Source organism: Telmatherina bonti (assembly GCF_933228915.1).
Source record: "Telmatherina bonti genome assembly, chromosome: 14".
In the NCBI taxonomy this organism is placed as follows: Eukaryota; Metazoa; Chordata; class Actinopteri; order Atheriniformes; family Telmatherinidae; genus Telmatherina; species Telmatherina bonti.
In genome coordinates, this window is record NC_136612.1 from 24,460,971 (window position 1) to 24,477,054 (window position 16,084).

A 16,084-nucleotide genomic window follows, 5' to 3' on the forward strand; every position below is an offset into this window, starting at 1 on the left:
CTTTACTGGAAATAAAGGATTTAGTTGAGTTACAAACATCAATAATTATGTACAAAGCAAAAAAGAAAAAATTTACCTGAGTAATTACAGAATTTGTTTGAATTACAAATGAAGGGCTGTAGACAATGGCTGGATTTTAAACCCAAATTTGCTCGATTAACCATAAAACCCAGAATTCATTCAAAGTTAACCTGAAAAGTTAAACTATTGTATTGTTGAAGAAAATGTTTTTTAAAAGGAGAAAATGAGTTGCTAGGTTTTAGAGGATGACTAGAAAATTTAACTTGTGTTATTTCTTTCTTATTTCTTTTCATTATTTTCATTATTTCCTGTTTAATGTGAATGTTAGCAGTGTTACTTTTAGCACCAAATAGAAGGTGATGTATGGGGACAGGTGTTGCTAAGTTTTCTTCTACCTGCTCCTTTTTATTTGTGGTGTAGCACAAAGCAGCGGAAGATGTGAACAATTTTTTCATGTTAAGCATGATTAAAATAAAACAAAAATTTTAAAAAGCTTTTTAAAGAGGTGTATTAATTAAAAGATTGTTCTTTACAATGATGCATGAGATGAATCGAGAAGTCGTAGGACTGCGTTTGCTTTAAATGGTTTATTTTCTTTATGAGATCTGATTTTTCATAAGAGCAGCTGTAAGTTGCAGCAGCAAAAGAAGAATTCATGTCCTTTCGCCAGGACACATTTTCCAGCAGGGTGAAAGCAAATTTCACTGTCAGCACACTGAGAGGTTTTGTTCCCTGATTTAGCCATGTTATGCATTCCTCAGCAGAGCAGTGATAATCCTGTCGTATCTACACTTCATGTCACTGATGAACACATGGATCTTCAGTCCGCTGTCGGGTACACTTGTGACTGATGTGTTTCAACTCCAACATGCAGCTCTGCAACAAAAAAATTGTTTGCAAGATTCAGAGAATGCACAAAAAGGCCGAGCACGTTATGACTCACAGTTTATAGTTCATTTGTTTTGTTCAGATATAGAAAAGAAGGAATGTTGCCTGATTTAGCCACAAAAACAAAGCTAACCTCTGCTTTTGGTTCTGTACTCTTATAAATGAATCAGGTTGGTCTTTAACTTTCTGCAACACAAGCAGGTTTTGAGTAATCCAACAGATTCCTCACTTCTGATTAAGGGTCACTTGCTGTCACCTGTGCCTGCAGCCATGTGAAACAGCGACATGCATGTGCACATGTGGGCGTGTGACCCCCTGCAGTTCTACTTTCCCTTGCCTCAGTCATTCTTTCCCCAGCTGAGCATTCAGCTGTTGCCAACACTTGTCTACTTGATAACTGTTGCCACAGCTCAGAACTCAGCACAGTGTTTAACAAGCAATAATGATTTTAATTAAATCCCCATACTCCTGTTAAGCATGATGGTAGATAACACAGAAGGTGTACTTAGGCAGTTTGCTTTGTAATGATTTACACAAGAGAGCTATTTTTCTATATTTTCTGGGGTTTTTTGGATTAAAATTGTGTTTAATCTGCAGTTGACACTTTGGAGTGTGCTACACTTTAATCCTCTGATTTTGACCAATTGTTTTCTTTTCTGTTGTTTAAACAAGATGAATGCATGAATAACTACAAATTAAACTGTATTGCTAGTATCACAAATGAGTATTTAGTCTGTTTGGTGCATTCATTTATTAAATATACAAAAATTACATTTTTTAATTTAAAACAAACTAAAATGTTAAATATGGCAAACTAGTGCAAACTTTGTTTTTGTGTTGATTTCTGCTTCAAGATGTGTCAGTTTTGTGGCTTTCAACTTTATCAGCAGATGACTGTAAATCATATTTATTTCAGAAACTGTCTAGTTGATGATAAACATTTGCCCAGGAAGGACGCATCCATTCTCTCTCTCTGGCTCAGATCTCCTCCTCCACGAATCGATCCATCATTCTCTGTCCTAAAAGCAAACAGCTCACATCCGCTGCTGTGTAAAAATCCAAGTGTTCACTTCCTACCTATCCGTCACGCAACCTATTATTTCCCTCATTTGGACATCCATCAAACGTCACATGTTCAATTACACAATCTATCACGCTTTGCGCTCGTCCCGCCATTGGCTGATAATCTTTTTCACCTCACATTGCCCAGAGATGCGTGCTTCCTTTGGAGACTAGAGGGCATGGCCTTGTCTACTCGAAGCTCAAATGGCTGAATTTAGACAGGAAGATTTTTTTTCCTCTCTCATCCAAAGGCCACAGCCCAGGTTAGAGGTCAAAGGGGGCTGGTCCAGTTGCCAAGGAGGAGTCAAGCAGCAAAGCAATGCCACTGGTGCTCAATGGACTGTGCAAACAGCAGATCTGCTTTTCTGATCATACATCTTGACAGGCCTGAGAGCAGTGGGGCCAGAGCAGATTGCATTGTCACAACCAGACAAGAAGCAAGTGTTGATGAATGACAGGTTGTATAGAGCCCACAACAACACGCTCATTCAGTGCCGAGATTAAGTCAAGACAGGGGTAAGGACAGAAGCGAGCTTTTGCTATTTAGATTTAGGAATATTTCTGCAATGATCCATCCACAGTTTTGTACCATTTCATGATGATGATGAAGATGATGAAAGATTAAGTCTGATCTTTCCAAACAGTTAGAGGTAAAGCTTCCTGATGAAAGTTTTGTTTATGGTGAATAAGAGTAAAACATCAGGGCTTCATATTTATGGTGACATCATGAGAAAGTTTTACCCTTGTTGACAAGGGCTGCTGTTGCCATGGGGCTGCTGGAAAAGGCACTGCAGATCCCTGTAAATGAAGGTTGTTGGGGGAGGGGATGTGAAGGCAAGTAAATAAAAGTGCCATTTGCTGCATGTGTGCTTGGTGCCCTCTGAGCCAAAGTCTGCTCCTTTATTGGGCTGCTCATCATTGGAGGGCTCCCTGAAACTTCTTGCAGCAGGACCCCCCACTCTGGGGGGACATTAGCGTGTTTGCTGAGCGAAGAGGGCACCCTCGCGCAGCCTCTGGGGGCCATGTGAGCAGACAGCAGCAGCCCACATTTTCTCATTGAGAAAAGGACGGATAAGGACAAAAGCGAAAAGGAGACAGTCATGTAGAAGCAGAGCTCAGCACCAAATCGCCATTCACAAACAGAAATAATTAGACATAATGCAGACATCATCCCAGACAGAAGAATCTACATGATAAAGCTTAACTGTGTGGAGTACTTTCTTTTTTTTCTCATTCACATGCATGAACTCTATTTTCATTTTGGCAAATGCTGCTGTATATTTTTGCCTGGATTTGATCCTAAAAGTCTCTGCCAACGTAAAGATAGAGTGTCTGAGCAGGATACCACCAGCCAAAACTAACTGACTCTGATCTCCAAAACATCTGAAGATGAGCATGTCTGGTTTACTTCATGCACACGACACGTTTGCTCAGTTGGATTGCACAACTCCCCAATCCCTCTTTGATACCTGATATTGAGACGTGGAGGCTCACTATGTGACCCTGCAAATGCATTGGCAGAGACATCCAACCCTAGTCCCTAAATCCTTGACTGTGGGAGGAGGGGCCATGGAGGCGGCTGTAAGGTATTTCATGACTCCAAACTCATAACCATGAGGATCCATGGTTATGATCCATGAGCATACAGAGAGACTTTAGTGGCTTGTTGACCTTAACATCTCTATCTGTCTGAAACTGTGATTTAAATCGCATATGGGGAGGAAAAATGTATTATACAAATGCTGATATTTGATTCTTTGTATTATTTTTTTAAAAAGTAGTTGTGCAAAGTGACTTCTTAAGAAAATGAACTACCTGAAAAAGTAAAAAACGAAATATTAAGATGTTGCAAAATCAGCCATTGCTACAACATTGAACACAATCAGTAGCTGAGGTATCGTATTGAGTTACTGTGGTGATGCCACACAATGTTCTGTTTCAGCTTTTCATTCATATTTGAGTATTGCTCAATAAACAACAAACTTCATCAATAAACTTGATGGCAACACATTCTTTTAGAATGGTCAGATAACAGCTAAATAAATTGGTTTGGACCAGATGTGGTGCATCTTGTCACGCTTGGACCAACACAATGACCAGGAAACAAAGAGGAAAAGGTTTTAATCTGCCTGCAATCCTTCCGTAATGAAGCTCTACTATAATCAGACCACAGTTCATGAAGAATGTAACAATGCGCCTGATGTGGCCCCTGAGTTGAGGGGTATGAAGTGTCATGTGAGTACATTTGGAGAATAAAGCAGGATAAAGCATAAATAAAACAGAAAAAAACATGAAAATGTGTGATAGATTGATCCAAGTGGCATCGTTAATTTCTAGTCACCCTTCCACAATTTAACATAAAACTGAGAGTGATCTTGATCTTAAATGACGAATAATTTTGCAGCACATGAAATGGAAAAAATACCAGAAAAGACTGGATTTGCCATATAGCTGCTGAGGAGAATAAGGTCAGATTTGAAACGATCTGGAAAATGTAAGTAGAGAAATGCCAGGGGGGGGCTTTGTGCTAGATCGGAGGTGTCGGAACTGCAGCTGCACACTGACTTGTGGCTCAGAGTGGGTGGCGGCTAACTGGCTGCTGGGGTGGTGTGTTTATGTGTGCTGGGGTTAGGGCCACGCGCACAGCGCAGGCATACACACTAACACACACAGAGAAACCACAGAGACTCTATTGATTCCGGCTAATCAAGGCAGCGGTGTTTTGAGTGGGGGGGTTTAGGCAGCACATGTATGTGTGTGAAGTCAACACATTCTCCACATTCCAGCACTTCCCAAAGAGGCATGAAATATTAGCCACTACATTGAGCTTTGAGGTCTCCTCCCACTGCTGGGGTCCTACTTGCTCTTTAACTCAAACCGTCGCTCCATCTGCCAAGCAACTTCACTTTGTCATTGCTGCACTTTTCAACAGTACTTTTTTTTCTCCTCTCTCTTTCATTTTTCTCTTTTATTTCCCCCACAAGGTGACCATGCAGTGACTTCTGGCTGAATCACAGAGGAAGCACGCAGAGTACATTTTTATGTCTGACTTACAAAGAGCTTTCTCATCTGGTATTGCAGAAAAAAGGAAAACCTATGGCCTGACCTATGAAGTTTCTGCTGATTGCAAGTGTTTAACAGCTTTAGTGAATACACACCCTAGTGACAAAGAAACACATCCCTCTGAGCTATTTATTCAAAAGAAGTGTTACAAAACATGCAGTATCAATGACAGCAACCTGTTGTCATGGATACTGCAAGCACAATTATCTGTCATAAATAGGAAAATTGAAATCGTTACTAATCAGAAAGAACCTCTATATATATTTTAATAGTTTTTAATTATTTTAATACTATCATGTATTTTGTTGGCTATAGCATGTAATATGATCATATATCATGGGGTTTATTTGTAGATAATTTCACAGTTACTTATAGGCACATTGTAATTAGAAGGACTATTTTTTGCAGAAATCTAAACCTGATGTTGGTTTTGTATGCAATTATTAGTGGATTTTTTTTTACAAATTTTGCATAAGATATGGAGTCATTTGATATGTAATTATATAGTGTACGAGAGTAAGGTCTTGTGGTAAAGACCTTTAATGTGTGCATAGGTATTAGGCATGTTTGTTATCTCAGGTGAAGTAAGTAAAATATATGCAAAACTCTTCATATCTAAACTAAGAGTCAGAAGGAAAGTAATGAAGATTTCTGGATGGTTCTGAACTTGATATTACATGTAGAATCACTTTACAACATGCAGTAATAGGGTGGAGGAAAGTTCTTTAGACGTGACTAAATAATGACCCGGTCCAGCCCAAACCAGACTTGGTCTTTCTGTTTAGCAGCTTCTGGCTTCTTCTCAAACCTGATTACATATGCGAACATCATGACAGAAAAAGGGCAAAAAAACGTAGTTATTAAATAATTTTTGGACAGCCAGAAAAGTTTTAAAGAAAGAAATTTTTCTGATCTTCTTTAACTTGAGCTATGAAAGCTGAAGTCTGAGTATATGTTCTATGGAGTCACTTTTCTATTAATTACCAGAAGCTAAGATGCGACTTAGACAGGATTGCTAACAGAAGACGACCAGAGAAATGAAGTACCCTGTGACCCTCCTCTCTTTCCTACTTCTGAACCTCAGAAAGTCCCAATCTTAAAGCCAGGATGAGGATGAAAAGGTTCACAGTGAGGCATTGTTGCCATAGAAACTCTGTTTGCATTTCCCAGTAATTCCAGGACGTCTGGCTGTCAGCTGGAATTCAGACAGTCAATTCAGTGCTCTGTTCTGTCTGGAAAAGCGATTGTCTACGTGGGGCAACTTAGTGAAAGACATTCTAGGTGCGTTTCCGTTTAAGTAAAAAAAAGGTGGACAAAAAGAGCTGCGGCCATGAACTGGATGTCGCCTTAACAAGCACCACTAAAGTTCTCTGTAACCTGATTGGTTCCTTTTCCTGTGTTTTATTTGAACTCATGAAAATGACAGGCCTTCATTTAAACAGGAAGCTTGAGCAGCAGTTTACATGCCAATCAAAATTAGGAGTGTGCTTGGAGAGGGCTACTTTATGCTGCGTGCCCAGTCACAGGACTGTATTCAGGTCTGTCTTCAGACCTCTCACTCATACAAGGCCGCTGCTCTGGAACAAAGACGCCTTTAACACTGACCTTGACACACGGCCACCCCATCACCACAGGAACCAGTAGAGGAATTTACCCCGACTCTGATATCAATCTTTCTGTACCTCTGGCAGACGATTCCAGCTCAGGATAAAATGAGGCAGCTAATCGTATTGCAGTGTTTTATTCCAGTAAATCGGTTAAGCTCCATCATGTGTTCAATAATGTGACCAGAAACTACCTAATATACATCCCTCCCAAATTCTGTTTTTGCATCCAAGTACATTTAAGGTAATAGATCTCTTAGTAAATCTTTATTTAACCAGATTAAAATCCATTAAGATCAAAGTTTCTTTTGGTTGAGGACAGCAGCACATCATGAAAAAGAAAATACAATTGCAAAATAGAGTATAAAAGTAAAATAAAAAAAATAAATAATTGAGCTACTTTTTATAATACTGGTGGTTAAAAATATTTGTTTCCCGTTTGTTATAGTATTTTAACTCAGTTACAAAATATAATTAGTTTTGCATGTAAAACAGAGATAAACACGATGCAAAGGAATAAAAGCTTTTTATTGAAGGGCAAAAAAACTTTTGTTTTTTTGTTTGTTTTTTCTTTTACAATCATACAGCCTGAAAAAAAAAGCTAAATTTCAGGCAATAAATTGCAAATAATTTTTTAAACAAAATAAGAAGCTTTCACTTTATACATTTGCCATACAAAAAAAAACTCAGATCTGTACATCAAGCTTTTTTACAAAGCACAAAGAGCTCCAAAATGTACAATATTGATTCACATTTTATACACAAAAACTGAATGGGGGTTCTGCTACATTTAAACAACTGCAGTTCTTCGCCTGCAAGAAGTCAATCTGAACACACACCACGTTGCATCAGCTTTGAAAACGGAGCACTGCTGGGATGCTGCTTAGCAACATTCAGCAGCTCCATCTATTGTCTCCAAAAAGTTTCATGGGACACCAAAAGAGGAGCGAGGCTATGCAGCTGGGTCAGTCTGTCAGTCTTTTGCCTCGACACAAACTCTTAGACCAGCTCTCTTCATAGCTCATTAAGGATTTGCCGTTTCCAGATGAAGACAGGTAAATCTCAGTCAGTGTCCACTTGGCAGGGGTTGTTCCCCTGAAGTTGTGCCTCATGATACAAACGCAAAAAGTCTTTATAGCGAGGGGCACAACCCATCCAGGCCTCCCCAAACCTCACAGTCCCGGTGAACAGAAACTCTCCCTCTCCAGACCTCACCCCGCACTGAAGGGGCATGTTGATGTGGCCTGTCCAGCTCCGTACCCTTACACCCCCGGATACAAAAACCTGGATTTTCTGTCTGTAGAGACGACTAAGCTCCACGGTGACAGATGAGTGGTCCTCCTCCTGGTCCACCTTCTTAATGCTGCCCCGTGCGACTGCAAAAACATAGAAGATTTAGAGGTCAGCAACAGCTATACTTCATGCAACACAGAATGGTGTTTTTGTTGGACTTTTTCTGCCACGACTGCAGCAGGAAGCCCATAACTCTCTGCAGCGAGAGTGTAACTTACCAAAGTCACTTGTGCAGACAGCTAAAAGCATGTCGGTGTTACTGCAGGGCTGACAGGGTGCTAAGTGGAAAAGACAAAGAGGGTAGATAAGTTAAAACTTTAGCAGAGCTCCCCATAAAGAAACAGTATGTGCACAACCATTCGCAAAGCATGACAAAAAATATTGTCGACAAGTCCACAGATTTCCAATGAAGCCTCTCAATAAAATCAAGTGTGGCCTCAGCAGAAAGACAGGTTCGAGTCACTGCATTTCCCTCCAAATGATCTCAAATTAGCATATATAGACTTAACATCACTACATCTGAATTTTAAACCAAATACTGCTGCGTATAGCACTGGTAGTAAAAGCAAGTTCAACACTGCTTATCTAAATTTTATTTTGCATATGCAAATGCTCATGGGGGCTGTTCAGTGAGCGTCCACGCCACAACAGGAACCCCCTGACACTGTGTGACAAACACAGACCAGATGAAAAGGATAAGCAATGCTGTAACATGAGGAGAGGCTGCGCTCTGTTCAAAATCCAGCCAGCCTACTGGGACTGCATCTTAACTAGAACATCAAGTAAAGTTCTTAACAACCCCAAAAGTGAAAATTACTTCAGAGGAGGCAGAAAATAAGGACAAAATTTCATACATATCTCACATTACAGAGATCTGTGGGGCATGCGTCCATTAGCAGGGGGCAAATGCTTCAGGGGGAGAAAGGAAAGGAAAAAAAGAAAAAAAAAAAAGTGAATTTAAATTGCCTTGACCAAAAATTCAAAAAGCCTGCCCAAGGCGGCGCTTCACCTTTGACTGGTGACTGCAAAGGAGCTACTCCAGCAACCCACCTCCAGACTGTTTTATAGCAGGAGAAAGGCCACTAAATGAGAGCAGTAATTAGTTGACTCAGGTGGTCCAGCGGCTGGCCAAGCCAAAATGCCTTTATTAGTCTTTATCCTGCTTTGGTTTCCCTCAGAGCTGTTCTCAGGAACAGGTGGAAAGAGAAGTGAGAGCATACAGAAGGGTGTCTAGCCAGCAGTAGGCTGAGGGTGGGGCGCGAGAGGTTCAGAGAGTAAAGGATGATTAAAAGTGTTAATTCAGATGGATTGTGTGCTTTGGAAACCACCAGACTTTACATGACTGCTTTAAAACACAGATCATGTTATGAAATCCTGCATTCGGAGGGAAAGAACAGCAGGACATCGCCATCGATCAACAGCAGCAGCTCTTCTGCCCAGTGTCATCTTTATTAGAAGGTTTAGGCTTATTTTTAGCAGGTTTTTCTGAAGTTTAAAGAGCAGGGGTGAGAAGGGGAGCATGTTTAAAGGTCAACTAGTGTTGAAACACAAGGCGCTGCAGCATCACCAGAGAGATCAGGGGTCAAACAGCAACAAGCCTGGATGGCTTAAGAACAGCTGGACAGCCGAGCAGAGTGCATGCTCACTTTGAAGTGAGCCCGAGTACTCCCACAGCATCAGACAGAGCTGTGAGCCGAGGCCTAAACCGAGTGTTTGCTTTCTTCCAGAGCAGAGCCAACCAGGGCCCACATGTCAAACATGAAACAGAACCACAGGAATGGGCCGAGAGCTGAGTCAGCATCTCTGTCTGGCTCGTGCCCATGCAGCACCACTCTGATCAGAACCACTTCACAGGAGCATAGGAGGAAGAAGGATGGGAGGAGCAGAGAAGGAAGGGTGCAGAGGCATATTACAGTGTCCCTGCAACATCTGGGCCCAGATGAATTCCACTGTAATGGAGCGCAACTTGCTAATTCCCCTCAGCACAGACAAAAACCCACTTCAAAACAACCAGGAGGAGAGAGGGAAGATATATGAAGGGGGAAGGAATTAAAAGGAAAATACCAAAAATGATAAATAGGCATGAAAGAAATGAAGAGGTAGGAAATAGTGAGACTGAGGGCAAGGAAAGGCTGAATAATTACAGTGAGCTGGAAGGGAGGCTCAGGGAGTGAAAAGAAAGAGTGGAGAAGGGGGGGGGGGGGGGACAAGCCTGTATGCTCCTAGAAGTTCCTCCCAACATCTGGTTGGAGATGCATTCCAGTGTGATGGTGAGCAACTCAATCCCAGCACAGCGGGTCAGAGAGAAGAGGAAAGAAGGGAAGAAAGCAAAGAAGATGAGAAGAAGTGAAGGAGAGATCAATCCACCCATCCGGGCCTCACAAGACACGAGACCACTGTCTTTGTGAATCATCCTTGTGCTATCTCAGGCCACATTACAGCACCGGATCGCACACTCACACGGTCAAAACAACTCCTCTACTTTTAACCCTCTCCCTCTTGTCTGGGTGCCAGAGAATGACGCAGGATGTGGATATGTGAAGCCAGAGAGCCATAAAAACAGATGTGGCCCCGATACTGTTCGTATTTTGCTTTAGGTGGGGGAAAAAAAAAAAACAACAGTTGCACAGTTTGAAACTGCCCAGGTCTGGCAGGTACACAGCAGGAAAATAGACCGCTGTTTTTCATTGGATGCCTTGTGTTTGGCTGTGCCCCTCCACACACACACGCTATTAGAAAAAAATAATACTTAAGGCTCACAGCAGAGTACTTCAACTCAGATTAAAGCTGCACCAAGAGGTGATATTTACACTTTATATTAAATCGGCAAAACGATAATGAAGGCTTAAGATTCTCAAATTTTATTCTTAGTGTGAATTTGAGGATTAAGAAATTTTAAAAATCTATTATACCTGAGCTAAAATATGTAAATAATGCTGCCTATAATTCTTGGCTTTAGTAAAGGAAGTGTGCTGGAGAATTCTGTGTTTCCTACTGTTAAAGCCCAACTTAATAAAAGTTTCCACCAGCAGATGGCTGCATTTAGAGTTTGGAACACAACACAGGGACAAAGGAACTCAGGCCCACAAGCAATTTAAAAAAAAAAAGCAACAGCTACTTAAAACAAAAACTAGGTAAGTAACCCAGAGGTTTATCACTTCTATAGCATATAATATCTTACCACTGAGTGACTCTGCCTCTACTCTCAGTCTGTCGCTGACCAGTTCATACTGGAATGCCGTAATCCGACGGCGGATGTCCATATGCGGGATGGCCTCAATGAAGAGTGCCCCCTCTTGAATGCTGAAGCAGTGGACCTTCCCCTGAGCCTGGTCCTGCTCGCGCAGCAGTAAACGTAGCTTGCCATTGCGGTCAAGATAGATGTTTGTACCGCTGGAGTCGGTGGAGGGTTTGATGCAGACAGAGAGGCGAGCAGCGACAGGAGATATTGTGTTGGGTCGGAGGTTGACGATGATGGCTCCTGTGGGATAGAGCCACTCCAGAGATCCCTGGGAGCAACGTAGATATACCTGCTCCACATCCCTGGTGTGGCCTTCATGGGTCAGACCGCTAAAAGAAAAGAAAGACAAAGAATTCAAAACAAAGTTTTAGATTCCTCCCCCCCTGTTCCAATGCAGCATAATGAGATAAATTAACCCAATAGAAAATTATTTGCTGGGCATTTGCGGCCTGATTTAACTAAACAAGGTGGAAACCTCTAGCAGACTGTAAGGACATTAGGAGACATTCCTCCTAAAGCATTAAGGCCATGCGCAAGACTGGCCGCATGACCAGTCACGAGCCAGAGGAGCCAAAATGACCTCAGCTCCAACACACTCCCCATACCACATTGTTCCGCCCAGAGCTTTGGCAAAACGCAGCACTGGCAGGCTGCCTTTGGGAAGAGCTTGGAAGCAGAAATGGATGAATGGACAGACACAGGGGCTTCTGGGCAGACAACAGCAGCAACAGTAGCTGGGCCTGCTGCATGCAAGTGCAAATGCAGGTCACGCACTGAACCTCCCCTTGCTTTCAAGCCACCAAAGAAAGTGGAAGAGACTTGTCCGGGCAGCACTTCGGACTCTGGCGCCAGTATGACCAAATGACTCCCTCCACAACTTAATGCCTGGTCAGGGTTTGAAAAACTCCTGTGTGTCAGTCATTCTGTGGCAAAGCCAAAGGCAGGAAGCCATCGGCAGGAGCATGCCAAGCTCGCGGTTTGACTCTGGAGGAGAAACACCCAGTTTCCTGAAAATGAGATGCTGAAATTCAAATTTGCCATAGATCTAAAGCAACCCATGGCACATGTTGAGCATATGCAGCTGAAGCCCCATAACCAGGCTCTCCTCAGCATGCCTTTAATTAAGTTCCTTCTAACTTCATCACTTCTGCATACAATTAAAGAAGATTAGTCAAAAGTCTCACTAATGAACACCAGATCATTGGTTGAAAGCTCAAAGTATTGCCTGCCCGTCCTGGTTGGTGGATGAAAAAAACAAAAACCACCCGGTTTGAGACACAGCTCTCAAGTGCAAAACGGATTACAGCAGATGTCTAACGAGAGCTGAAACACTATTGCCTGATTATAAAATGAATTAAAATACTGTAAGACATTTTGGTGCGGACATGAAGTTTGTGCTTTTATGTTTTTGTAGATTTTTAAGTTTTTTTGTTTTCTAGTGGCTGGAACAAAAGTGAAATTTGCAACAAATTAAATACAATTAGTGCCTAGATTTAATAGTGTCCCTGGGTAGTGAAAATAAGTGCTTAAAATTTCCTCTATTTATTCCCCTAAATAGGATTATTACAGTGAGGAAATATTTATTTTTAAGAAAACTGCCAGTTCATGAAACACACGTGTCTGTAAATAACTTCTATATTTAATAAGAATCAAGACAAGGAAGGATTTTCATTATCATAAACCACACATACATACATATTTTAAATTTAGATTAAAAATGATTATTGTCTGTATCTGTTGTCTTCCAATACCTCGATGCGTTCAGTTTCGGTCAGTAATTCAGGATACCGCCAGAAGCTCATTTAACTTACACGCTCATTACATTATATCCGGGTGATTTATTAAAACAAACAACAACAAAGTAAGTTCACCTCACCTGCCCTTCCAGCTGCACTGGTCGCTTGAGTACTGGCAGAAAGAAATCCGACAGAGAAGGAGCAGAGGCAGCAATGAGGCCAGCATCGGAGTGAGCATGTTTATCTCGCCTCACTTTGCCTCTTTTCAGGTGAAACTACGGTAAAGTCCGACGCCGTCTTTCCGGCCACATAGCGTTTCCATGTGCCCGGGTCCGCTCCGTGTACTATCCGGGGTCTCTGCTTCTCTTCTCGGCAGATGGAGAAGGGTAAAAGCACGTTTTTCAGTCGCGACCGGAGAAAACAGAGTTGACTGCACCCTGTAAAATGCGGACTGAGCTCGGTTTCAGGCTCTGCTTCAGCAGCCCTGATTGCGCTTCACGTCACAGCCCATCTATTGCACTGCTGACGCATTCGAAGACACATCTCAGACTCGGATCTCCCAGTCTCACCAAATCAAACTACACTCTTAGAGCTACAGAGTGCCGTTACAGAAAATGGCTATTCATGCAGAAATAATACAGTATCAGCAACGATTCCATGCAGATAATCAAATAATATTTATCAAATGGTACACGCAGTAGCCTACATGGATTTATTTTCAAATTCACAATACTTAAGCAAAGGCAATGGACAGTTGCTACAACTGTTGACATAGTTTATATTTTCTAATCACATAGCGACATAAAGCATAATTAGTTATTATAGTTATCAAGAGCATGCTATTATTTTTCAGTTATGTTGAGTTCAGTTAAATAAATGTAATTGCAAAAGTTAAGTCCCATGATACTTTACCTGTACAAAAAGAAATAAATAAAATAAATAAATCAAATATGGGTAAAAGTTTAGATTCAGAGCTTTGTCATTAAACAGAGACCATGATGTCATTTGTCAGCTCTGTTATTAATATTTGTTAATATTTTTCTCTTTAATATTTTGAGAGCTTTGTTGAAACTAACCTTTATACTTTTTGTCTTTCAAAGTTTCGATAGTACCTGAAGGCAGCACAAAACTTTTCTGGAAACCTGCAATTGCCCTGCTGTGTTATTACTCCGGTTATCTTTGAGAAAAGAAAATCATGCTTGTACCAGAAGCCCTTGGGTTAGTTTTATTTCACATTATTTAACAAAATAAACATAAAAACAGCCTTTTAACCCCCCCCCCCCCCCCAATAAACACATTTCTGACTACTCCCAGAGAAACATTATATGGGTACAATAAGCCATTTTATATAATTTTAGTTTAAAATAGTAACACTTTTTCTTCAAATCATATTTTGTAAAAAAAAAAACAAAAAAAAAAAAAAAAACGTCATCAAAATGAGCCCAATTTAGAATTACATGATTTGCAATTTGGCACTGAGCACACCCATCTGCATTTTTATTCAGGTTTAGCTTAAGCTTAAATAGTTCTGCATTTGATGACATGTGAGAGCTAAAAAGAGCTGTGTCTCAGTGGTGGTTTGTTATTTGTATGACCATAGACATCTGCAAACACAGCATGAAGGAAAAAATTAATCAACACTGGTCAAGTGCTGGTCAAGTAAACACAAATTGACATTGCCATTATGTCAGTAAATAATGTCCCCAGAGGGCTTTTATTTGCATTTCTTATACTATAGGTCACAAATTTGTGGGATTCTGGAAACCACAAGCCGGAAAACTGAAAAATGGATTCCAGACAGCTCTCAGGTCAAATAGTAATTTCGGGACTTTTCATTATCACGTTATTTTGACAAGTGACTGTTATGACTTAGCAGGATAAGTAGGTTGTGTCTCAACCAAAGCTTGAATCAAAACCACCTGTACGTGTTAGTTTCCACTTTGCTCTGTTTCTGAACAAAACAAGAGCTGCAGGGACATGTAGAGGACCGAGGTCCGTTACTACTGGCTGTATCTGTAAACACAACCGCCTCATCACTCATGGCATGAATCCTGAGCCACAATTTCTTAGGAACAAGATGTGTGGATTGCACTTGGCATGGAAGATGAAAGAAAAAAAAAAACAAAACCTGTTTGACAAGGAAAACCAGAGATGTTTGTAACTGCTACTTTTCCTCTTTAGTTTCATAGGATTTGAGATTGATTGTGGCTGCTTGGTGTCCACATTACTGACCCAACATGCCGAGTGCATGTCCAGGCTTGGGTCAAGGCAACCAAAGAGGCCCACACACTTAGGATGCATGCACAGAGAGGGTTTGAATTTGAATGTAGAGTTGCTTCTGTATTAAAATCAAACAAACATTCAGCTGTTTTTCAGTCATTGAGCAACTAATTAATTATTGTTTGTGTAATCTGGATTTGAGGTTTGGCGACAATGTTTACTCTGGTTTCTGTGTTGTTTTTGCAATATTTTGCAGATTGTCTGGGAAGCTTCTTGATGAGGTAGCAAAACCACAAGACATGTCCTGGCAGGCGGTGCAAGGATCCATCACGATGACACCTGCGCTGTGAAATCAAAGCTACATAAGCATAAGTTCCTCCACTCTTTTCACTCCAAATTTCCCAATAAATGTGTAGTGGGTAAATTGTATTTTGCCAGGTTTAGTTTACATACAGCTATACCTTCCTCCCAACCTGCTCAGAGTGGCTAAATGTCACACAGCTGGGGTTGTCTACCCTTTATTTATTTTTTCCCAAAGCAACATAGAGCGCTTTTCTTGTTATTGCAGTTGTTGGATCACTTGCTGCCAGTTTTTGTTATTTTCTCATCACAGCTCAAAGGAAACAGGTTCAACTCTAGCTCTCCACCTGTCAGGGATCTCACTGGTGTTGGGGGATGGGAGGAAGTATTTAAGATTTATAGTAAGGGGCTGAAAAACAGAAAGTTAAATCAGAGAAAATGGGTTCTAAATAATTTCTATATGAAACGTATGAAGAGGAACCCTGATGTTCACCAGGGAGATGCAGGGGTGCAGTGTAAAGTGTGTTTTATAAGTGCTGAGGTAGAGAACCAGTGGAGTTTAAGGAGTTGGGGATGGGGAAGCCTGTAAAGTTTTGGGGGAGGGGGTTGTTCTTTCTTTTTTTTTTTTTTTTTGTCAGGTTTGTTGTCCCAAACTC

The 16,084-nt window shown here is 41.1% G+C and overlaps 1 protein-coding gene across 1 annotated transcript; it reads right to left on the bottom strand.

Annotated features, from left to right (window-relative positions):
- Positions 1–7,147: 7,147 nt before the first annotated feature.
- Positions 7,148–13,339, bottom strand: metrnla (meteorin like, glial cell differentiation regulator a). The gene is made up of 4 exons (XM_079252260.1): positions 13,049–13,339; positions 11,113–11,501; positions 8,150–8,209; positions 7,148–8,014 (listed from the first exon to the last, which is right to left on the bottom strand). Exons 1-4 carry the CDS (start codon positions 13,144–13,146, stop codon positions 7,701–7,703), a joined length of 861 nt encoding a protein of 286 aa, XP_079108386.1. The 5' UTR covers positions 13,147–13,339; the 3' UTR covers positions 7,148–7,700.
- Between the last annotated feature and the right edge of the window lie 2,745 nt (positions 13,340–16,084).

Coding starts and splice junctions, on each gene's coding strand:
- metrnla (XM_079252260.1), bottom strand. CDS start 13,146: ATGCTCACTCCGATGCTGGCCTCATTGCTGCCTCTGCTCCTTCTCTGT. Junction 8,210..11,112: donor AGAGGCAGAGTCACTCAGTG/GTAAGATATTAT, acceptor TTTTCCACTTAG/CACCCTGTCAGCCCTGCAGT. Junction 8,015..8,149: donor TGTCTGCACAAGTGACTTTG/GTAAGTTACACT, acceptor ATGTTTTTGCAG/TCGCACGGGGCAGCATTAAG.